General features: G+C 42.5%; 1 protein-coding gene across 6 annotated transcripts in view; it reads right to left on the bottom strand.

The window, feature by feature from the left end:
* Window positions 1-2,115: 2,115 nt before the first annotated feature.
* SLC9A9 (solute carrier family 9 member A9) overlaps window positions 2,116-25,048 on the bottom strand; it is a 682,953-nt gene continuing 660,020 nt past the window's right edge. For all 6 annotated transcript variants that reach the window (XM_078070810.1, XM_078070802.1, XM_078070787.1 and 3 more), the window contains 2 exons: window positions 5,355-5,460; window positions 2,116-3,818 (listed from right to left, as the gene is read on the bottom strand). In XM_078070810.1, coding sequence (XP_077926936.1) covers window positions 3,597-3,818; window positions 5,355-5,460 — 328 coding nt within the window. In that variant the 3' untranslated portion in view covers window positions 2,116-3,596. The remainder of the gene's footprint in view (window positions 3,819-5,354; window positions 5,461-25,048) is intronic.

Here is a 25,048-nt window from a genome sequence, read left to right as displayed (position 1 = left end):
TCATGAGTCTGCTTCTATAGTTTGTAGTAGATTTTCTTGATCTTTTTTCTTATTTCTGGGTGAATACCACACAGTTTTGGTTACTATAGCTTTGCTGTATGTTTTGGTATCTTATAAGGAGTCTACTGTCTTTTAGCAGTCTGTCTTCTTCTGCTAGTTATTTGACAGATGGGACGGAGTCATATTTGTCTTTGAATTTTAAAAACCTTTTACAGGGTCTGCATCCATGTGTGTTGGGTGATGCAGATGAGTAAACCCAGAAGGTATTGGCACTATTGATGCTACACTTTATATTCTCAAGGTCTCAAAGATCATGGTGAAAATAACACATTTTCTAGTTTTTATTCCACTTCCTCTTGTAGTTCAGTACTTCAGTGGGTTATTTCATAGGACTCTTATTATTATTTAATTTGTTTTTGAATAAATAATTCATCTATAGCATACAAAACCCCAAAGGTACAGAAGTGATAAATTAAGTCTCCCCTCAGTTCTTAAGAGGCAATTATACTACCAATTTCTTCTTTAATCTTCCAGAATGGCAGCATAACATGCACTCTGTTCTGCACCTTGCTATTTTTATTTAGCTATATACCCTGGAGATCATTCTACATCAGTACACATGATGCTGTGTCATGAGATGGCTGTGCTGTGTTTTATTTAACTGGGAAGGCAATTAAAGTTGTTTCAGTAAATATTCTTTATATGTATAACATTCTCAAATATCTAGAATAAAAGTTCTGCACATGAAATTGGTGGGTCAAAGGGTATTTGAATTTTCAGCTTTGATTTATATCATTAAATTGCTTTCCAAGAAGTTTCTAGAAACTTCATGAATGAAGACCTTAATGGCGCTTGCCACCAGGCTTTCAACTTGCTCAGACATGTACTGAGTACCAGGGGGACACTACAGAGGGTCTGGCTGGGCGCCTGACAGTGAGTGGAATTCTGTGTGTGTGTGTGTGTGTGTGTGTGTGTGTGTGGTGTACACATGGTAAGAAGCTCAAGGAAAAACCATCAGTCAATTAATTAATTAGGGTCCTCTTTAAAGCTCTAATAATGAGTGCAAGCATTAGTGGCTTGAATAAAGCTTTGCCTTTATTATTCATTAGAAACTGGCAGTAAATAATAGGTTTGAATTTCACAGTCCTCATGCTGCTAATCAAAGCACAAGATCTTAAGATCATAAATTATTATCCCTCACAACAGGAGCATAAAGGGAATTTGGTTTTATGAATTGCTAACTGGGACACTAGCTAGCCTCTCTCTGGGTCTTGGGCTGATTCAGAGGTAAGGAGGCTGGTACTGGCATCTTGAAACTGGAACACGGTCTTACAGATTGGACAGGGCACAGTTTCCTCAGACTCACAATATTTTACCTACCTGGAGTCAGGGGGATAAGTGGCCCGACCCAGAATGAACAGCTCCTCATTCCCCTTGTTGGTAATGGTTCATGATGTTCAGCTGGAAAGAGATTTTTTCTAGGCAGGAAGGGGGCTTTCCTGTGGGCAGGAGGTTGTTGCTGTGTCCTCTTAGTGAGTTGCTGCTGGCTTTAGATTGTGTACCTTCCCCTCCCCATCCTCCTCGTTTCCAGCTCGTAGGTCATATTTCTCTCCCTTCTCTCCACTCACTAACATTTGTCTGTTTTGAGAGGCTCTTCTCTTTCCCTGGTGTCTTTCTACACACACACACACACACACACACACCCCAAATTCTCATCTCTTCCTTTCACATGATAAGGGCTGAAATAAGATGAATCCTTATCTTCTGACTTTCCTTTTTCTTCTCCTCTAGTACCCCCTCCCTCTGTTTTTGAAGCTCTTCATGATTTCTGGTCACCTGCAGTGTGGGAGGAGGAGACTGTCCCACTCTGCCTGACTTAGCTCCCCCCGTCTCTGGCCGCCATGTCCTCCAAGCCCAACGGCACTCTCTTTCATTCCTTCAGTGGCTTGGCGTGCAAGCCCCCATGGCTCTTCCCGGGCCATAGGACCCTTGCAGCTCCCTTATGTTATCTTTCACTGCCCGCTTCATCTGGCATTTCAAGTAGAAAGGCTTCAATCTGCCAATTGGCGCGGGCAGAGAAAATGTCTTTAAATAAAGCATTGGCCAACACAATCATACTTTATAACAAAAGTTTATTAGGATTAAGTCACATTAGAAAACTTCATGCTTTGCCATTTGCCATATTTACCCGGAATGACCAGATTATACTTAGCTGAGTATAAAACAATTTGTGCCCCGTACTGCTTAGAAAGTAAGAAAATTGATGTACGTAGCTGTGTGCCGGACACCACCATGGTTAATAGCCTCACAGCTGGTCAGCAAAGCGTATGTTACTTCTGAGCTTTGGGCCTGAGGAAGACATCATTTCCTTCCTCCTCCAGAAGCAGACCCATCAGAGCCTGGGCGTTGAAGACTGGAGCCTGCTTTTTTTGGACTTTAATATTAACATCTGTATTTCAAGAAAAGCTAGGCTTGAGGTATCTTTATGGCTTCAAACGCACAGGTCGTGCAGCTGAATTAAAAGCTATTGTGTTGGTCTGTCTGTCATGGGCCACGAGCCACCTCTCACAAGGGGAGTCCTGAGGCTGTGTCCTTGCCTCCTCAGTGTGGTCTATGCATCATCAGCTCTGCTCCTCCAGCTTCTGCTTTTGCTCATCAGCTGTGAGTGCTGGAATCGGAGGACAGGCTCGGACTCCTGCACTGGCTCCTGCCATGGAGAGACCAACCTGTGCTGTGAGTCTCATTACCCAGCATACAGAGGGGACCTGCCAAAGGGCCAAGAAGTGACTCAAGTGCAAGCAGGGGCAGGAAGGCTCATTCTTTAGATAAAATATAGTATGGGGAGAAGAAAACAGCTTTCTCTGGGAGGGGTCCTACCAAGTTGCAGAGCAGAACTGCATTGAGTGCAGCGTATGCCCGGCTCTAACCAACCAACCCCTTCCTTCAATAGGAGAAGTGGCTTGAAAAGAATGCCAAGGAGAACAGTGGGTCACCACCCAGCATGGGTTCTGTGAGGCCATCGACAGTGGTATCGATCCCTCGTGTGGGCTTTGCAAATAGCTCAGAAGTCATTAAGAGCAAGTGAGAGTCTAGGTCTTTATAATATACAAATTTCACTTACTAAATAACTGGGCATTCCCTTCAGCTTAGGAGCCCACATGTTTATGCTCAGAAACTTTTTTTCCCTGATTTTTAAACTCTCCCTAATGAAGGGAATAAAATCCGAAATCGAAATGAAGGGCCTGGAGAGCTACCTACCGACAAGAAACACCTGCAGACCCAGCACCTCTGTCCCATCCACGCAGCAGCTAGATTCCTAACTCCCTCCCGTCTCAACCCTCCCCACCCTACCCCCCCCAATTCACTAATAAAAACGGCTGCTGTCAGAAACTTAGATTCAGTTGCATAATATAGAAGGATGATAATAAATTCTCACTTCTTCAGGCACCAGAGAATACTTGTGACAAGGTTTTGATTCTCTCCAATGTAGGCTCTTACTGCATCGTCCAGCCCTTCCTCAGCACTGACTCCGCAGCTTGGCTCGGATTCCTCCAGGAGCCCCACATGACTTGGGATTACATCTGCACCGTTCACCATTAGTTCAGCTGGGACTGACCCGGCGTCTGCTCAAGCTTGAGTTCGTAGCCTCCTAGGCCGAGGTCCCCCTCGTAAATGTTGTCCTTGCCTGGAGTCTGCGGGGAAGCTTTCTGGTCCAGGCTTGCAGGAGGGCTGCAGGGCTCGGTGGCTTGCTCCTGGTAACTCATGGCCAGTTCGTCCTGATTCACAATGCATTCCACATCTTCCTCTTTGAGCTGTTCCTGCAATTTGGGAAGAGAGAGAAGTGACTTCGTGAAGAAGAACACAAGAGCTGTCCAATAGTGTAAGAATGGAGGGTGCTTGTTTTCCTTTCTTAATGGCCCTGTCTTGCTCTGGCTGAGGTTCCTCGGCCCCCGGCACCGATGGAGCATTTCCCGTGGAAGACCTGGCCCCGGGACACAGTCACTTGAGGCCTCCAGGCCTGGCATGAGAGCTGGTAGAGAGCACGTGCTCACTGAGTGCCTGGGTTAAGGGAGTCAAAATAAAATCCAGTGGATTTCTTGAACTGGTACCCAACCAGGTTGAGAGGAGTTAGGAGTTAGAGGAGGCACGTCAGTGTACAGAATGATTCTCAACGTTGGTTTTGTAACACTCGTGCCCATCACTAAATTCTCAAAACGCAGTTTCTGTTGTATTTTATTTGAAAAGTGTGTCCTCACAGCATGTTTCTTGGGATGAGTGTCACAAAGCTAAACATGGTTGCGGGGTGCCTGGGTGGCTCAGTCGGTTAAGCGTCTGCCTTCAGCTCAGGTCATGATCCCAGGGTCCTGGGATGGAGCCCCGCATCGGGCTCCCTGCTCAGTGGGGAGTCTGCTTCTTCCTCTCTCCCTGCTTCTGCTCTCTCTCTCTATCTCTGTCAAATAAATAAATAAATTCTTAAAAAAAAAACAAAACACAAAGCTAAACATGGTTGGAAGTCATGATAGTAGATAACGGCAGAAACTAACTAGGTCTGGTCAACATAGGTTTCCTCAGACGGAGTTTTCCTTAAAGGAAAGAATTAAGATCTCCACTCTTTCATTGGCTTTGGGAAGGCCGTACGAAATTACTCACAGAAGGAGCCCTGGCTAGGTGACCAAGGTTAGTGGTTTCCAACATTTGGATGTACTAGAATCACTTGGAAGGTTCACTGAAGCAGATGCTGGGCCCCAAGCTCAGAGTTCTGAGGTGAGGCTGGGGATGGGGGGCTGAAAATTTGCATTTCTAGCAAGTTCCCAAGTGATGCTGAGGCTGCTGGTCCAGGGACACACTTTTGAGAACTGCTGCCTCAGGCTATTGTGCCCAGAGGACATCTGAGATGTCTTTTTCTCTCTTTATGCAAGGGGGTGGCCAGCTGGACAACCTCCAAGGGTGCCACAAACTCCCAAGATTTTGCTCCTCTCCAATTCCTGACACTGGTTTGTTGGTAATGATTCTAATTGCTTCTCAGCATTTTTTATTCCACTCCCTTGAGCTATAAAGCACAGGCCTAATATTTAAAACCTCAAAACACAGCAGTTTGTGAGGACATATTACTTCTTTTACATTTTCTAAATTCATTTTATGGTTAAAAATATTGGTCACAATAAAAAAAATTGCATTAAAAAAAAAAAAAAAAGACTGAGCCCACATCAGCAATATCTGAAAAGAAAAGAGATATGCCTCTTGGTGCAGTGAATTTTAAAATGCTTCCTCCTCAAGCTGGGAAGTAATAGTCCTGAGGTTCTTGGGCTCATCAGTATCCACCAAGCCTGTCCCACATCAGGGTATTTACTCACCCCATAGGCCTGAGGACTGGTGAGCAGCCTGGAGATTGGACCGCACCATTCAGGTAATGTTGTGGTCAGTGGAGGACCAGCGTGGGTTAAAATTGGTTTCAGATATCTGTAAGGCCTGTTAAGGAATACTTGTCAAGAAGAAGTTAGAATTTAGTTTCCCACCCAGCACAAACCTTTGCATGTGGCGAAAGAGATAGTTATGTTCACCTTTAAATCCCCGACTCCCTCATTTAGGAGGCAATTTGGCTTGCAAAAAATTGCTGTTTATAATCTTTGCTCCACACACTTTTCCAGCCCTCCTGGTAGCCTTTAATCAGAAAGAAATGGGAGCTGGGCCAGCCAACATCAGAGAGAGGGGGTAAATGTTCCTCTTCTCCTCCCCTCCCCCCCTCCATGTCTCATCCATTTGAGACTGCATTTCGTAAGAATTATCTTAAACGCCACAGAAAGAATTGTGTTTTCTTAAAACTGCACACATAGCTTAAGCCACCAGTAATTTTCACAAAGAAGCAAGAGGTATTTCATAAACGCTCAGTCATTTTAAAACTGGGTAGTGAACATAGATTATTTTCCAAAATACTTTATTTTCACTATTCAATACAGTCGCTTTATACTTCATACGTCAATGCGTCTCCATACAAAATTATGTAAATAAACTGGTGCCAGGTTCATTCTATTCTCTAGCACCTGTCTTTCTTATCTCTTCATCCCAAAGTGCTCTAACAAGTTAAAAGAAAACCGTGTTCCTCTAAAGCCATTATGTTTCCCTCCAATCTAGCAATAGTGAAACCCCTAGAGGCTGCCTCAGGTTGCCTTATTATTTCTTTTTTTTTTTGCTCAAAGGAAAGTAGTGGACTTATTTCACCATTCCATCAGACAAAACTTTTAAGCTTTATATTATTTCCTCTGCTGGAGAATATTTCACCTCATCAACTTTCTGAAAAGCTATAATAAATAGGGAAAGGGAAAAAATGGAAAGCAGTTAACATTGGTTGGCTTGTGAAGATCCGAAGTCACCCCCAGGCACTGAGGACACGAGGAGATCTTGGAGATGGCTCAACTAGAACCAATCTAGAGCTGGACACCGCTCCGTCATTCCTGTGATGCCCTGAGCGTGTGAGGACAGAGAGCAGGTGCAGCCTCCAGGGGCCAGGCATCTCGTTGTCTCTGGCCTCAAATCCTTCACCACCAAAGTGGTGATAAAGCAGGCAATGCTCCTGAACATAGCCTAGTTATGATGCAAGGAGAGAGACTGAAAAGATGCTTAAGAGAGTCCATAATTCCAACTGCAAATGGAAAACTTGACACTTCCTTTCAGATGGGTGGCTGTTGTGCCCAGCACAGGACCAGGGAAGATAATGAAGTTCAGAGCCTGGCATGCCCTGTAACATCTTTTGAGTATATCTACGACTCTGGAAATCCTGTGACGGTCCTTCCATTAATTTTCATTACATATTGTTATTTCCTTCATTTTATGGATGGAGGAATTGGGGCCTAGAGTTAGAATGATTTTAAATAATCCAAAGGCTCCGGTTCCTATTTGAATCCACCACCAACATTGCTAGTGAAAGAGAAATCATCAGGGCAGAATCATGCATTCGACCAGCTGGTTCTCTAGAGAGAAACGCTTGCAGACCTCATCCCTGGGGCGAGCTGCAGACCCTCTCACACAGGGGCACGTGAGGACACGTGGTCTTATTAGTGTTTATGGTGTGTGTAAGTCAGCGAAAAAATACTCTTTTGGGGAAGTGAGGTGGGTAACATACGTGTACAACTGGAGTGTAAATCAAGGAAAATCCAGCCAATTTTATTTCAAGATGGAAAAGTGGCGGTAGGTAAGCTATGTTTCTAGAGACATCATATAAAAAAAATGAAGAGGATCATCAAGGTTCTAATTGTTTCAGGGGCAACTTCCACTATTTGAGGTTCTCGGAATATTGAAAAATTAAAATGAAAAAATGCCACAATAATGTTACAAAGTAAAGCACAAATTTAAACATTTAACATTTAAATGAACATTTTTTTCTTTTAATCTTGATGAAGTATCTCTTTAACTCTATGTGTAATGTTATTGGAGCTAATACTTAATGACAAAATTTGTAGCTTTTTGTGAATCTGGGGCCTGGACCAAATGGGGTACCATTTGGCCTCTTCTGGACAGGTTCTGGGACTTTTGACTCAGAACGCCTTGGCCTAACTACCAACTCTGCCACTTTACTGACCGTCTGACCTATGGTCGAGTTATTTACCCCTGTGAGCCTCAAATGTTGTTGTGAATATTGATGGGAAATAACATTATGTAAAAATGGTTTTAAACTCTATGTGCTATCCAAATGCTGTTTATTTTATTTTAAAGATTTATTCTCTAAAGAATACTTCTGAGAAATTGGTGTCTCAATCGTTGTTCAGATAATAATGGGGAAATGAGACTGAGGGTAGAGATGAGAAAATGGCACTCTGGGCATTTGTGTGGCTTGGGACGCTCAGGCTAGGTTGTAGGTGGGAAATTTAAGGCGCTCCTACCCCAAAAGTAGCTATTTGGGTTAAAATTTGTTGTGCAGGCAGCTGGTATGAGGTAGTAGGTGAGAGGTGGGCAGAATCTGTTGATGTAAGACTCTTCTAGGAAACTCACAATGACATTTTGACTGCATTGCTGTCTCAGTAGCTGTGAGTCAAAGGAGTGAGGCATACTCGGTGTGGCAGCGAGTGGGATTCGCCAAGCGCCACGAAGAGCCACAGCAGATGTGGCACAGAATCGATGCTGAATTTCTTGGTTTGCCCAGTGCTTGCCGTATATCATGTGCTCAGTGGGTGTTTGTTGAATTTCTGATATAGAAAATATGAGTGAGGGAAGTAGATTCTGAGTAACTTGACAAGAGAAGACAAAAGGGGGCAGATTACACTGTTGGTGGGAATGCAAGCTGGCACAACCACTCTGGAAAACAGTATGGAGGTTCCTCAAAATTTGAAAATAGAGCTACCATATGGCCCAGCAATTGCACTCCTGGGTATTTACCCCAAAGATACAAATGTAGGGATCCGAAGGGGTACGTGCACCCTGATGTTTATAGCAGCAATGTCCACAATAGCCAAACTATGGAAAGAGCCAAGATGTCCATTGACAGATGAATGGATAAAGAAGATGTGGTATATATATACAATGGAATATCATGCAGCCATCAAAAGGAATGAAATCTTGCCATTTGTAATGATGTGGATAGAACTAGAGGGTATTATGCTGAGTGAAATAAGTCAATCAGAGAAAGACATGTGTCATATGATCTCACTGATATGATGAATTCTTAATCTCAGGAAACAAATGGAGGGTTGCTGGAGTGGTGGGGGGTGGGAGGGATGGGGTGGCTGGGTGATAGATATTGGGGTGGGTATGTGCTATGGTGAGCTCTGTGAATTGTGTAAGATTGTTGAATCACAGACCTGTACCTCTGAAGCAAATAATACATTATATGTTAAAAAAAAATAGTAGGGGGCGCCTGGGTGGCTCAGTCGGTTAAGCGACTGCCTTCGGCTCAGGTCATGATCCCAGGGTCCTGGGATCGAGTCCCACATCGGGCTCCCTGCTCTGTGGGGAGCCTGCTTCTCCCTCTCCCACTCCCCCTGCTTGTGTTCCCTCTCTCGCTGTGTCTCTCTCTGTCAAATAAATAAATAAAATCTTAAAAAAAAAAAAAAATAGTAGGAAGGGAAAAATGAAGGGGGGCGGATATCGGAGGGGAGACGAACCATGAGAGACTATGGACTCTGAGAAACAGACTGAGGGTTCTAGAGGGGAGGGGGGTGGGGGATGGGTTAGCCTGGTGATGGGTATTAAAGAGGGCACGTACTGCATGGAGCACTGGGTGTTATATGCCAACAATGAATCATGGAACACTACATCAAAAACTAATGATGTAATGTATGGTGATTAACATAACATAATAAAATAAAATTAAAAAAAGGGGGGCAGATTATAGCCAACTAATGAGGTTTTTCTGAGGATAAAAGGCTAAGAAAGGTTAAAGTTGAAGATGGACCTCTTGGGTCTGAGTTATTAGGCTGAAGGGACCATGAAAAGAGTGGGAATGGCATGAAATAAAGTGGTTAAAAAATAAACTTGTGTTTTACTCATTCATTTGTTCCTTCATACGCTCACATGTTTTTGTTTTTGTTTTATGTGCCAAACTAGTGAGGCATCCGCACAAGGAAATGGGCACTTGCATTTAGAATGGAAAGCTCCCTTGTCTCCAGACTGTGGTCTCCTTGAGGGCGGGGCTGTCCCATTCATTTGGATACAGTGCTTGGCACATTTTAGATGTGCAAGAAATAATTGCTGAATTAATGAAGACAACAGGCTCAGAGAGAGGAAAAGAATTGCTCAGTGGAACCCAGCCAGAGAGTTAAGGGCAGAGCTGGGCCCGGGATCAAGGACGTTTCCATCACACGAGGCATCTTTCTTCTGTTACAGAGACACTGAGTAACAGGTCTTGTCTGATTGGACAACTGATTTGGAATTGAGGAATCAGTGATTTTCAGAGTTCTTTATTGCTGAGCAATGTCTGGAAAGTGGCTGGGTCTCCAGGGTTACCTAAATTATTAAAGAGTAAGAAAACTCTTTTGATCTACAAAAAAAACCCGACTGCTGATTTTGCAAAATGTGTTATTTTTTTCATCAGGTTCTAGTATATGTTCAGGGATGGAGATTCCCCATTGGGTATTTTTAGTGCAGTTAGTTTTGCTTCTCTAATAAGCTAGAAATGTATCGAGATGAAATGTGAAGCTCTGGGGGAGGGGGGGAACAATGACTTTTCCCATCCAAACGGCATAGGTTTGGGAATAGCAGTTTGGTTCAGGAGATGTAAGTAAAAGCTAGAATTCTACCCAGAGTTTAACATGCATGCAATAAGGAAGACAATTAACAGATGCCATTTTCTCCTTTGGCCTGAGTTATCAGAAGGTCCAGAGCTAAATTTAAAAATGCTTAACTGAACTAACATCCAAAATTCCTGGTAATGTTGATTTCTTCCTCTCTTTTGTTTGTTAGTTTTTGTTTTAATTATTTTAAATCCTCATGTTTTACCCATTGTAATTTGCCAAAACTAATGAGTACACAGCTTGCTCACCCCTATGCTTCCTATGACATAGTCCTACATAGACTGGAGAGATGCAAAAACCTTAACCAAAGAGCCAGCTCCACAAATGAATGTCTGCCCCTTTGAGGAGACTAAGCCCCTTTGCCCCCTACCATGGGCTGAATGTTTGCATTCTTCCCCAATTCATATGTTGAAGCCTTAACTTCCAATGTGATTGTATTTGGAGAGGGGGCCTTCCCTTTGGGAAGTAATTAGGGTTAGATGAGGTCATGAGGGGGGTCCCCATGATGGGATTACTGCCCTTATAAGAAGAGATACCAGAGTCTGTTTGTTCTCTCTCCACATGTCTACAAAGAAGAGGTCAAGTGAGCATACAGTGAGATGGTGACCATCTTCAAGCCCAGAAGAGAGTTCTCACCAGAACCCAGTCATACTGGCACCCTGATCTCAGACTTTACCCAAATAGTAAGACCTCTAGAACTGTGAGGAAATCAACATCTGTTGTGTAAGCCACCCAGTCTATGGTATGTTGTTATGGCACCCTGGGCAGACTAACACACTCCCTCTCTCTGGCCCTCTTTAAAAATCTCTGAGAGCCCTGAAGAGCTATATTCTATCTTGGCTTTCTCTAAACTCGCCTCATCATGAAGATCATCTTGAACATTTGTTAAGAATTCAGATTTCCAAGTCCTCCAGGGAGATTCTGATTTGGCAGGTCTAGGAAGTGGCCTGGAACTATGTATTTTACAGAGAGTCTGTATTTTAAGTGCCCCAGGTGACTGGTGATTAGGCAAGGATAGAACACAACACTCTCTCTCTGGAGTGTTGCCCTCCATAGGAGATTCAAATTTTAAATAGGAAGAAAAAGAACATGGTCTTTTAAATTTACAAAGCCGTCATTTTTAGGGTGAGGGTAGGTATAAGGTAAACCCATTTGGCTCAGAACCCAAGTCTAGCTAATATAATGGCCTCTGCCAAACGTTCCATCTTGTCTGGGGGATGGGTCAGTGTCTGGGCTTGTGCAGGAAGACTGTGCCTATTGGGAGGGTTTGCATGTGTTTGTATGTATAAGCTTGATACATGGTCTTATTATTTGGGATAAAGTACTCATCCCTGGATAGCTGTGTAAAGAACAAAAGTACATTTATCTCTGTGTTAGGCTTTTCAAGAATAGACCCTGAACTCTTTCATTTATAAAGCATTTCTATATGCCTTATTTTTCTCCTTACAGTTGTAGGTGAGAATTATAGTCCCATTTTACAGATCAAGAAATATGTAAATAGATGGTTTTTCAATTCTTATCTTTTTTTTTTTAAGATTTATTTATTTATTTGAGAGAGAAAGCATGTCGGGGGGCGAAGAGAAGTGGGAGAGGGAGAAAGAGAGAGAGAGAATCTTAAGCAGACTCCCTGATGAGCGTGGAGCCTGATGCAGGACTCGATCTCACGACCCTGAGATCCTGAGCTGAGCCAAAACTAAGAGTTTGACGCTTAACCGACTGAGCCACGTAGGTGCCCCTCTTCTAATCTACTCTTACCCCCTTTTCCAAGGTGCATTTAGCTTCCAATGCTGGCTTGCCACCAGATGGTCAGGGATCAATGACAGGTGGGTGGGGAAGGGTAAGTACATCCCGTAGTGGAAGTCAACCTTGCCCTTCAAGCCCATACATTCCTGCAGAAAACCCGGTCCCCCTTTCTATTGACTTGCTGAGTCCCCACACTGTTGTTTACACAGCATCCATGAACGAAACCTAGCAGAGGACACCCCACATTTCGCAAACCCTATCACTCTTTGATTCCAATACACAAATCACATCCCTTCTGCTTTGTTTCTCAGGACATGTGGCCTAGCAGATTGGATGTGTTTTCCCTCTCTCCTTTGCATAGATCAGATTTCATAATTGAACGCTCACTCTCTTGCCATTTTGGGCAAGTCTGTGAAGAGCCATTCTGTGGAGCTGGGTGCTTAGGGCTCAGGTGGGAGGAAGGCTGTAAGAGTCCAAACAAGAAGCCTTCTTCTTCGAGCTGTTTTCTCCCTCTGTTCTCTCTACCTCGAGGGTGGACTTCCAATTTTGCACTAGGCACTTGCAGAGAACATAGGAGTAGGATCCTATCTTTGCAGCAGCCACTCTATTTCAAGAACAAGCTATCAAGATGGCACCTCCTCCTGGACTATCCATGAAGTTATGGCTTAAAAACAAGGGAAAGGAGGAAACCCTCTATCCACATACACAGATGAATATGTGCTTCTTTGTTTGACAATCCTAACCTTTACCATCTTAAAGGAAATTGCTCTCGACCACCGCTGGGGCAGAAAGAGAGCAGCAAATGCCAGAATTAACACCTGACAGGTAAGCAGAACTGCCTGGAGGAAGCTTGCATGGAGTGACCACAACCCCCTTCAGCCTGGTCTCTGAGCTCTGCTACTCTTCTATTTGGTGAGGGGCCCTCCTTTCAAGACCAAGCTGGCGTGTCCCTTCCCCCTAGTAGCCTTCTCAGACCTGCCATGCTGAACTGCTTCAGCTCCCTGGCTGTTCCGTAGCAACGTGTATATATCTGTCTGGGAGCCTTTGTCCCAGCATCCGGAACCTAATTGTTTACATCTCCATCTTCCTCTAAGCAACTTGAGGGCAAGAACTTTATTTAACAAAATATTCATACCGTAGGATGAAAAAGGGATACAGCAAACCTCACCAATCCACTGTACAGTCTAATGGATCATTATAAAGCAAGGAAATCACCCAGACCAGGCAACAGAACTTGGTTTCCCAGCTCCGAAGCCCCGTCTTGGTGTCTCATCCTAATGCAGACTCCACTCTTTCCCTACAAGAAACTACTATCCTGATTTGTATACTAATCACTTCCTTGAGTTTGTATTATAGTTTTGTCACTCAAGTGTGCATTCCTACACTGAACTACGGTTCAGTCTTGCCTATTTTAAAAAAATATGTTATGCCTTTTAATCTGTGGATTCCTCCTCCGGCCTTTTAATTTCTTTACAGTTTACCTGCCGAAGAACCTGGGCCATTTGACCTGTGGAGTTTCCCAAGGTCTGAGTTTTGCTGATCACAAACTCATATGCAGCCCAGCATGGTCCCTGCCCTTGGTATTTCCTGTAAATTGCCAGCTGGCTCCAGAGATTAGATCAGATTCAGATTCTCTTCCGTCCCCTTGGCAAAGACTAAGGAAGGTACATCATCTCTGGTTGTGTCTCTTTGTGTGATCTGAGCAGCCACTAGTGGGTCCTACCTATAACTATTTGCTTACTGGGGATTGCCAATAGTGAAATTCTAATTATATGTATATACATACACACACACACACACACACACACATATATAATTTTATTAGGTAGAATATTTTTATAAAGAGACATTTTTCATTTATTCTATTGGGATATTCAGTGGAATAGTCAATATAGGAAAGACAAGATAAATGCTTGATTTATTCCGTCTATTTACCAGTTTTCCAGATGATTCGTTATCATCCTCTGAAAATGATTGATTCTTTGTTTAAATATCATTAAAGAGTAGCAAATTTAAATGAATTTGATTGCAATTGTTATCATTGTTGAAGCTCCAACTGACCCATCTTCGGTCAGTGGGAGTCTTTTCAAATTGGCTCCCGAGTCCTATTGACATGATGTCAGTATCTTTGATAACTTCTTTGTCATCTGTATGACAACTTGGTCTAGGTTCATCTTGAACATTGCCCGTTTCAGACCTCAAACCAACCATTTTTCCAAAATTCTCTGATTTCTTTTAGTGAGAAATGGTGTTTTAACAGCAAACTCTGGGTGCAAAGGGTTACGATACACAGTGAGGTACTGGTAAATGTTCAAATGGACTCTTTTTTTTTTTTTTTTTTAAAGCTGGATTTGTAGCATTTCCCAGTTTCCTTGGTATAAACACTCCCATTATGGCTGATTTCGATATATCAACATGAACTCACTGAACGTGGAGTTGGGACAAGATGTGTACAATCTGTTCTTACCAGCTAGTGCAGACCAGCTTCATCATGCCACTAGTTATATATGTCGTGAGTTACTGTGGATACTTCCGATTCAAGTTCAAGAATTTCTGATTCTCAAGGACATAAGGAATGATAGAATTGGAATAGTCCATAATTACTCATTTGTTTTATCCTTTGTGAAATATATAGTTGTCTCAGAATAATAATAATACCGATAGTACCGCCATAAAAAATTACATAATGCATTAAAAAACTTTTGCATATCTTCTCTATATTCTAACTTCCCATTAAAAAAACCCTATTGTGCAACTATACCTAGTTATGCTGTATCTACATTGTCAGATCATATAGCCATTACATTCTGTACTCTCTCTCTTAGCTCTTACTTAGTCCTAGCTCCCTGAGTAATTATATACTTAATACTAACCTTCCGGCCTTATGTCAATGCTTTTCTAGTCATTTTGATTGTCTGAAGCTTGTTCTTTAGTAGATTGCTCAGGAAGGACTCATGGAAAAATTCTTGAGTTCTTGCAGATTGATAACAATCTGTGCCCTTTATATTTTGAAAGTCTGTTTTTCTGGAAATAAAATTACTGGCTTCTAACTTTCTTTATTTGATTATCTTATGTCCATTTCTAGTTTATTTTGACATGAGTAGTTGCTCTTGAAAAGTATAATGAAAAGATAACTTTCTTTCTTTTATAAATCACATGGGCTTTTTTCCCTAAATGCCAAAAGGACTTTTTCTTTAAAGTTCTTTAATTTCACTAAAGTTTTTCTGATGTTGGTTGTTCTAGGTTGATAGCTTCTGGTCCATGGTGTTCTCTTTCAATGTATAGTTGCAAATGTGCTAAATGTGTTGTATTTCAGCAATGTTCTCTTGCATCAGTACTTGTGCTGTTTCTTTGCTTTGCTTTTTTGATTCAGGGACTCCTATTTTCTGGATGTTCAGTCTTTGCCTGTCTTCAGTATTTGTCACTTTCCCTTGAATCCTTTTTATCTTTTTCTTCATTTCTTTCTGATTTAAAATTTTTTTTCTTTCCTTTTACCTGCTGTTTCTTTTAAGGTATTATCCATTGTGTTTATTCGCTTTTTTATTTATTCTAATTTACTATTCATTTCTGATATGAGTCTTTTTCTTCATTTCAAATTATTTTCAGAGTTTTTTTTCTACTTCTGATTTTTGTTGTTCTTTCACATCATCATTTTTGTAATTTTTTAACTTGTTTCATTATAGTATATTATACTTTTGACCTACTTCTGGTATGCTTTCGCTGTCTGTAGGGATGTAATTCTGTTTTTTATCCTCTTTTTTTCTTTCAATAACTATGAGATTTGACTTCTATCTTTTTCTTTTATTTATTTATTTATTTATTTATTTATTTATTTATTTATTTGATAGAGATAGAGAGAGGGAGAGCACAAGCAGGGGGAGTGGCAGGCAGAGGGAGAGGAAAAGGCAGGCTCCCCGCTGAGGAAGGAGCCCGACGTGGAGCTCGATCCCAGGACTCTGGGATCATGACCTGAGCCGAAGGCAGCCGCTTAACTGACTGAGCCACCCAGGCGCCCCTCTTTCTTTTTTTTTTTTAATGTAAAATTAGTTTTCCTGAACTCATTGAAGGAGGCAGTGTTCAGGAATGCTTTTTCAACTTCATAGGGTTTCCTCTTCCATTGTTTTTGTGAGCATTGTGAGTGGTGAGAATGGTGGCTTGCATACTGGGCTTTTCTGACCTGTTTTCCTCCTCAGCTGATCTGGACCTTGTCTTTCCTTCATCATTATCGTCTTTGTCCAGCTACCACTCCAGGTAGCTCCTCCTGAGTACAGGACCCTGACCTGAAAGGGAGCCCTGGTGGATCCATTTTGAGAGCTCTTGACGGCTCCAGCCCTTAAGTCCTTTTTACTGGGACCTTTCATTTACTCCTACTGGAGAGGGCAATACCTCCCACCCCTGCCCCAACTTGAGTTTCAGAGGTGTTTATCAAATTAGCCCACCTACCCTTTTCAGGAAATACTATTGGCTATTTAGGAGTTCTCCTATTTTCAGGTCCATCAGATACTACCCTATTGCTTCCTTTTCCCCCCTTCATGGACACTTGTGTTAATGGTGGTTTGTCTCTACTAACTTGTAATTTGGAGTTTGTGAGAAAACTTGCCCCTACTTTTGTTTTAAATGTGTCCATGGATTTTGGTTTTATTATTATCTAATTATTGTGCCTATTTTTATGGAGGGATTTGGAGAGATTGAAAGACTGCTGTTGATGCCACTGTCCTCTTCCCAGAATGGAGAAGTGGTTCTTCACCTTCCCTAGCCTTGGACTGAGCGCTCTGAAAAATTGCCCATATGCTCATCATTTGCATACAATTTCACATGACATTTCAAAGAGTTCCTAGATGACTTGAAGTACATCCATGCTCCCCTAGAGGTCCCAAGCTAGGAAACTCTGGTCAGGAGCGATTAAGTATTAAGAATGAGGGAAGACTAGAGGCCGATAAAGTGGTGTACTTGTTACCCTATTTGTACTGGGAGTTGGTTTTATCAGTAATATCTCTAAGATCTACCTATCAAATGTTAAGATAATTCTATTGGGCTTCTTGGTTCCAGACAGATAATCCAGAGACAGAAAAGGGGCAGTGGAGTTCGTTGGAAAGGTTAAAGGAAAGATGACAGTGACAGGATACCAAAGCAACCAAACATAAGTAGGACAAGTGGACATCAGATAAACAAGGGGGAATGTTGGAATCATGAGGCTGGAGGAAACCTGAGAGTTGATGAACTCAGATGTGATCCACAGCCTCAGATCTTAATAGAGAAGAAAGCCTAGACTTAGGGTTTCTCCAAGTGTGGTCATCTGAACATCTGCACCAGAATTTCCTGGTTTGCTTGTTAAAATGCAGATTCCCAGACCCTTGAACCTGACCCTCTTGGGTGGGGGTTCTAGTAATCTGCATTTTACCAGTCCCCTGAAAACCACTGGGCTAAATGATGCAGAGAGGAATGGTACTGGTCTCTTGAAGGACTCTGGATGTGGAGGTGCCACATCTATGAGCTGCACAGGACAATAATAATAACAATGATAATGATAATCACTTTTGCTCTTACTACTACTGCTTCTCCTCCTACTATTGTGTCCTCAAGACTTCTCCCTTTGGACACAGGAGATCAACAGATTTCCAGGAACTTTTGCTGCCTATCACATGGAGTTGAAATCCATTTGTGCCATATGGAATGCTACATTTGCAAAGCTCAAGTTGTTTTGAGCGAAAACAGTTCTGGAGAAAAATGCTGCTGCTATTCACGTGGCGCGAGTCTTGGCTTTTGGTGGCCTCTGATTAACGGAACTGGCAGACCCCCTCTGAAAGCTCACAGTGATTTGACAACAGACTTTATGAGTCACCTCCCTGGCGGTGTGTCCGAGAACTGGACTTTGAGAAGTAACTCTGCTCCAGCAATCCAAGTCTCCATTCTGCTTTGGAGGGAAATTTCTATTTGATTTCTTCCTCCAACACTGATTGGATGGGATCTTATGAATGCTGGAGCCTCAGCTGACCACCCCAGAATTCACATTTAACACACAGGTGGCCAGCCCTGCCCAAGCCTTCTCTGGCTCATTCAGTACCCCGTGGGGCCAGGGCCTTTCCTCAACTCCCAGAAGAGTGCGTGCCTGAGGGGGACTGATCTCCATGTGCACAAAGGCAGAGATTCCATGGGGAATGCATAATTGTACTCATCTTCTACCTCTGGGGAAAAAGAAACAGTCTCCTCTGTATTGGTAACTGCAGTGTGGAGCCTATGGGTCAGGACTCTCAGAGCATGAACTTCAAGTGGAAACTACCTTCAATACTCCCATGGGGTGGGATATCACAGACACCAAACACAGATGGCTGAGGTTCTGGCTGCCGTGACTGCTTCTCAGTCTGAGCAAAAATCTCCAACTCTTTATGCCCTTGGTTTTCTCTTTCCTAAGGAGGCACATGGTGCTATGTTGGATCTGGTTAGGTAACTACTTGGATATAGCAATTACTTTGTGTATTTGTTTCCCAGGACTGCCATAACAAAGTACCATGAACTGGGTGGCTTAAAACAACAGAAATTTTTTGTTTCACAGTTCTGGAGGCTAGAAGCCTGAGATCAAGATATTGGCAGGGTTGGTTTCTTCTGAGGGCTCATCCCATGCCTCTCTCCTAGCTTCTGGTTATAGTCAGCAATTCTTGGTGTTCCTTGGCTTGTAGAGGCATTACTCCAACCTCTCCCTTCATCTTCCCATACTATTTTCCCTGTGTCTTCACACGACCAAAGTTTTCTTATAGGCAAACCGCTGATACTGGATTAGGGAGCCACCCCATTCCAGTATGACTTCACCTTAATTAATTGCATCTACAATGAACCTATTTCCAAATTAGGTTACATTTTGAGGTCCCGGGGGTTGGGACTTCAATATATCTTTTTTGGGAGGTAAATAATTCAGCTTATAACTTCCTCTTCTTCTGAAAAATCCCAAGTCTTCTATTTATTTAAAAATTTTTTTTGTAATAGTTAAAAAGACAGGCTGGGTGTGAATCATAGCTTTGCTACTTATTTTCTAGGAGTGGGCAAATTTCCTAAGCTCTTTGAGCCTCATTTTCGTCATCCCTACAATGGAAATAGTTTATAATATGACCTCATCGGGAAGAGGATTAAGTGAGATGAAAATAGATACAATTTTGAGCACAGTTTCGGGCACATAACAAGCACTCAATAAATATTAGTTAATGTTATTATTATTTTTTCACTGTGTCCCTTAAGGAGTTTTGTAAGTATTAGAAATATATTTCAAACGTCCCCAAATCAATTTACTCACGAAACACCTACCGCATACCCTGCAGAGTTCATAATATTTCTTCTGCCGGTTGCTGGAGTCCTGAGACAGATACTGCAAAGTTTCTCTCAGAAGATTCCCTTCTATTCTTGGAGCCTTGCCCCACACGGGGTGTCTAGGGAGGCACTGCTTATTGTTCCCCGACAGCAAGATTTCAATGGAGCATTTACATTGTGAGGGTCCTAACACAGGAATGACCCATCTCCATAGGAATGAGGCGCTTGCTCAGAAAGTGGGTGCTTTCATAGTGGGCATTCTTTTTAATATCACCTGAGAGCAGAACTTGCTCATCATCACATTTGTTTCTCTGGGCCTTCGTTGTCCTTGAGGCCACTCTAACTTTCCTGTACTCTCAGGACACCTTCTCTGACTGTTCAGCAAACTCAGTAGAATGCATGCCCTGTGGCTCTTTAGGAAGACAAAACTTTCTCTCACCCTCCCTCTGACCCCCCACCCTACCCCCCCAGAAATGCTGACTGCTGTAACCCACTGAGTTTGTTATGGCTATGGGAATCAGGGTATGTGACATTAGGTTATTTTTGAGCTATGAAATGAAGCCCCTTCAGGAGACATTAGAAGCTCTATTTCCTTTGACTGACAAGACACAAGAGGAGAGTTCTTTGTTATTACAGGGTCACATGTCATAAATAATCTTGTTCTCCTCTCCAGGCACATTTTTCTCTCAGATGCAGTCCCTTCCAATTTTTTTTTTTTTTTTTTACCTCCAACCCCTGCCTGGAAATACATTTTACAATTACTCTTCAGTACATGCCCTAACATCTGCTCAGTCATATACATGTATAACACTAAAAATACTTCAGTGATGCACTTGGATCTGTTCCTATTCCTATTCCCTATCCTATCGTATTCCTGATCCTATCCTATCTTACCCCATTCCATTCCATCTGTCTTCTATTATGCTGTACTAGGTATCGCTAGTGTGCACTAATATCCAAGCCGCCTCCCTCTTCAGGTACCTGAAGTAGGTGCATCAGCTTTTTTGAAGGGGGAGGTAGTTAGATGACTAATTTTGGCCAAAGCGTATGGTTATAAGTGACTGGTGTCATTTCTATACTGAAATATAGACTAAAAACCTCTATTTTGATTAAGCCATGATTATTTAGGGCTGGCATGCAACCTTGCAGCTGACTTCTTCCCTGCTACAGTGACCAAAGGAGGCCTCGGGTTGAGATAGTAGGGCCACAGACCAAAACTGCTGGATCACGGAACTGCCACATCCTTTGCAGCCTTTAAGTGAGAGAGAAGTAAGCTGTGTGATGGGCCGCTGAGATTTGGGAAATGTCTGTTACCGTGGTATAGTCTATCCTATTCTGACTAATACAGTATTCTCTTCTGTTTCATTTGTTGTTTAGAAATACTGGTCATGATCCATTATGGGTAGCCTCCTACAGTTTGCAAATCATTTTCTCAAAGCATCTGCCACATTGATAGCCCCAAAGTATAGACAGAGAGAGGCCTCTCCATAGTGGAGGGAGGACATATACCAGCACTGTCTCTCCTCAGGGTCCTAACTTTCTGGAGTTGGTTGACATCAGGAATAAGGACTAAGTCATTGTGTGACTAGGGTCCTAGAGAGTTAGGCTGCAATTGCTTTGGTGGGGTGGATGCCAGGGACTAAGTTCCAAAGATGGCTGGGTAGCGAACTTACCCTTGCTGTGGGATTTTTGCCTTTTGGATATATGTGGCTCCAGATTCAGGCCTCATATATTCTTGACCCTTGAACTTCATGGCCCTCTGTCGATCCCATCCCACTTACCTTTCCAACCTTATTCCCCACACTCACGAACCTTAGTTCCTGATAAAATTAAGCGCTGATTCCCATTTATGTATCACTGTGTTTCTGGGCCTTTGCATATGCTATTCCCTCCATTTGAACAACTTTTCTTTTCAGCTGGCACTTGGAAATCTTAAATACATGCAGACATAGCTCAACTGTCACTGCCTCTGAAATCCCATTGATCTTTTATTTACTGCCCCCTTAGGATTTACCAATGTCTACCCTACAGTTCTTAAAGTATATTCTCCTCCTCCAATCTCACCTTGAGCCAGAGCTGCTTCTCTTTTAGTTTTTTTCATAAAATTCTATCCAGGTAAAGGGTTCCTATGAACAATAACCACAACACATACCCCAAAGTTAGAAAACCTACTAATTTAAAAAAAACAAGGTTGACTTACTAAGGGTGACGTGGAAGGCCTTTCTTGACAACTCACAGTTCCCATATCCACCAAATACTTTATGGACTTTTATCTTTGTATGCTCTGTTTCCATTTCCATGTCTTTTTTCACTTCGTCTTTCAGGGAGACCTGTTTATTCTTTAAAGCCTGTGGACTAGATTGCTCGTATTTCCCTACCCAATCTCCAGTCTCTTACAACAGAAGGAGATTCTATTTCCTCAGCAGATTGAATGGCCAAGAAATGGAAAAAGTTTGTTGGGTAGAATTTCTAGAGAAGTTCCTTAAAGACGGCATCAGTTTTGCTCTTTCTCCCTTCTTCCCTGGAACTTAAACGAGCTGTCTGGAGCTCCAGCAGCCATACTGGGGCCATAAAGTACACTTGAGGATAGAAGCTGTATACTAAGGATTATAAAGGAGAAAGATAGAAGGACCAGAGAAATATTGATGACATCATGGAACTCTACTACCAGCTGTTGATTGTCTAATCCTGGACTTCTTTTACATGAGATGAAAACTCTATTTTGATTAAGCCATGGTTATTTAGATTTTTCTGTTATATGCAGCCAAACACAGTCTTAATGGACACGACACATAGCTCAATGCAAATAGTACCTCTCTGTGTCTATCCCTGTATTCTAACTAGAGAATTTTTTCACTGGGGCTCCCACAGGCCTTCATTCAGACCTCTCTGATTACATTTATCATAATTTATCAGAATTATTTGCCTATATATCTCCTTTTCTGTTAGACTGTGAGCTCCTTGAGGGAGAAACCTTTTCTTATTCCTTCTTGTGTCTGCAATGATTAATGCCCAGTAACCAGAAATGAGTGTTCTCAACTGATGTTTGTTGAATTTAATTGAGACTTGAAAAGCATTTACGGTTTTCTGTTAACATGCAAATTATTTTGGGAAAGGTATTATCTGAAACCTGAACCTTATTTGGGATTTAGTTGGCAAGAAATAAAGTCATGGGAAATGGCACTGGGGGGGGGAGTCTTAGGGACCAGTGAGAGAGATGAGTAAGGCCGGACTGGCCCCTGGAAGGCAAGGTGGGAAAACTGCAGCCATGGAGTTTGGTCTGTCTGGATCTCCCAAGGGTGCCTCTCCTTTGCTGTTACGTTTTCCCGTATAGAAAACCTCACTCTCCTGGAAAGCCCTGACAGGAGACTGCCTGCATGACGAATGCTTTACATTGCCCCTCCTGCCTCTCTGAAAGGCAAAGCTTCTCTCCTGAGACTGGGTATCACAGATAACTGGCTCCTTGGGCATACCTGCAAGTCCCTCCTATGTGCCCCAACCCTGGCCCTTTGGTCCTCCTGAACCACTTTGGAAGGGTCCGTCACTCTTGAGTTGCAAGATTAAATGAATGTATGTTTGGATAAGATGCTTTTGGGCCCTACATCAAAGTCTTCACTGCTCGGGGTCTAGACCCCTTTCGGAGCAAGTACAAAACCTGCCTTCCCCTTCTAGTGAATTATGGGTGCAAAAGGAGAGAAGTACTGCCCCTATCCACCGTATCAATACATCTTCTCAAGAGGAGAGCTCAGATGGCGTACTCAGAAACCAATGTGCTGAGAAAATGGAAAGATGTACTTTCTATTAAAACCACTCGAAAACTTTATTGGCATGGACAAATACGATCTTTTGGCTAAAAAAAACCCCACTGGAGAGCAAATTAAACCATGCCTCATAATACGATTATTCTCTCCTTGTAAAAATAATAAGAAATGTTTTGGTAGGTTTGCTCTGTGTGTTTGTGTGCCTGCTTTAATCAACAGTTCCAGGGCCTTTTTCTGGAAGTCACAGATCTGGATCTATGCCAAACCCAGTGGCAGGAGCTGTCCCTCTTGCCACAGGAAAGGAAGAGAAAGCACTGAGTTGTTATACAACTTCACTCTCCTAAATCAAACCTTCCATTTGCCATGATTATTTACCATTGCTTTGTAATTGTGAGTAGACAGCTGAGTGGAGCTGGAAGTCTATTCATTCTTTAAAGTGACATAAAGTGGCACTTGGAGTCCCAAACGATAATTGTTCTTTTCTCCTTGTTAATATCTAACCGCTGCTAGGAGTTCTGTGAAAGATTCATTTAATGCCAGCTCCAGAAATTTCTGTGGGATTTGGCTCTTGGCCTCTTTTTTGAAACCCAATTTGAAATCACCCTGAGGACCTGGGAAGGCTGAATAGATTTGACCTTCAGTCAGAATTCTTCTCTAAATATTTTAGCAGTATGGAGAACTTTCCTTCCCTTACATCCCTCTGCTACTCAGTAGTGGTCATGGCTGGGAAGTATTGGCATTTTCTCAGAAATATGATTACTTTGAGGACATTTCCAACTCAACCTGAATCTTAGGAATTCGAGTCTGGCAAGGAAACTAGGTCTTAGGAGATTTCCACCTTGGTGTCTAGACAAACACTTGACGCCTATGGGCACTACTCTGTAGTGGTGGGAGGGTCCTTGCTTTTCAGCCATGCTCTCAGGGGTCTCCCCCACCCCATACCGAAGTGATCATTTATGGGTAAGCGGTCAAACCTAGTAAAACTTTCTGCTGACAACATGAGTGATACAGACAGCCGCATCCCTTTGGTTGTACCTGAGGTTTCAAATATCCTTGCTATCCCTGCTGATCAACTTAAAGTAGGGATAAGAAAGGTAAATATATGCTGATATCAGTGGGCCTTTCTATAGCATAGATGAGTTTCCGCTATTCTTGCCTCTCCGATTTCAAATTCTATGCAAAACTGTTGAGTTTCTGACCTGGGTTAAAATAAAAAGCAGTAAGTTCATGCCTCTCTGACCCTCCGGCTCAGAATTGCAATGTTAATGATGTCCAGCATTTATTAAAGACTAAGAATGTTGGAACTTCTGTGTTAAGCACTTTATATGAATAACTTCCTTTAATTCTGGGAGGTAGCTTTATCATCATCCCCATTTTATGGGTGAGGAAACTGAGGCACAGGGAGGCAAAGGAGCCAGCCCATGCCATACAGCTAGGAAGTGGTGAAGCCAGGATGTGAACTCAGGGTGCTGTACTATCAGCCTGACTACTCCATCTCTTTGACTCTGGAGCTCCGTGCAGCAGGATCACATCGATGGCCTTGAAAAGAGTCATCAGAAGTGACTCTTAGGAAGTCCTAGAAAAGACCTTCACTTTTCTGAATTCTCTGAGGCTCCTTCAGCACCATTCATACCTGAGGCCATCAACCCAACAGGTGACTGCAGTCCAGGCACTTTGTGGCATGATTCATAGGCTTGGGTTGGGAGAATTACCCATAATTTGGTATTTGCCATGGGAGAATTTACTAGACTTCCATTGGCAATGGTTGGAGTTTTAACATTTTTGACTCATGTATCACTGGTTGTTTGAGGAAAAAGAAGAGAAGGAAAGAAAAATAGGGATGCCATGGAAGAAGAACAGAGGTCTCTCAACATCCCCACTTTCTATGATAGTTTTGAGGTTCTATTCATGAGCAGTAGTGTTTCAAGCATTTTAGGAATTGTATACACAGTTGAGACAGTATGAGATGTGGCTTATATCCCAGAACCCAGGAGAGGTTGGAATATAGAGGTTAGCAATGCA

This window comes from Halichoerus grypus, chromosome 1 (assembly GCF_964656455.1).
Source record: "Halichoerus grypus chromosome 1, mHalGry1.hap1.1, whole genome shotgun sequence".
Lineage (NCBI taxonomy): Eukaryota > Metazoa > Chordata > Mammalia > Carnivora > Phocidae > Halichoerus > Halichoerus grypus.
This window is presented reverse-complemented; position numbering and strand designations above follow the sequence as displayed.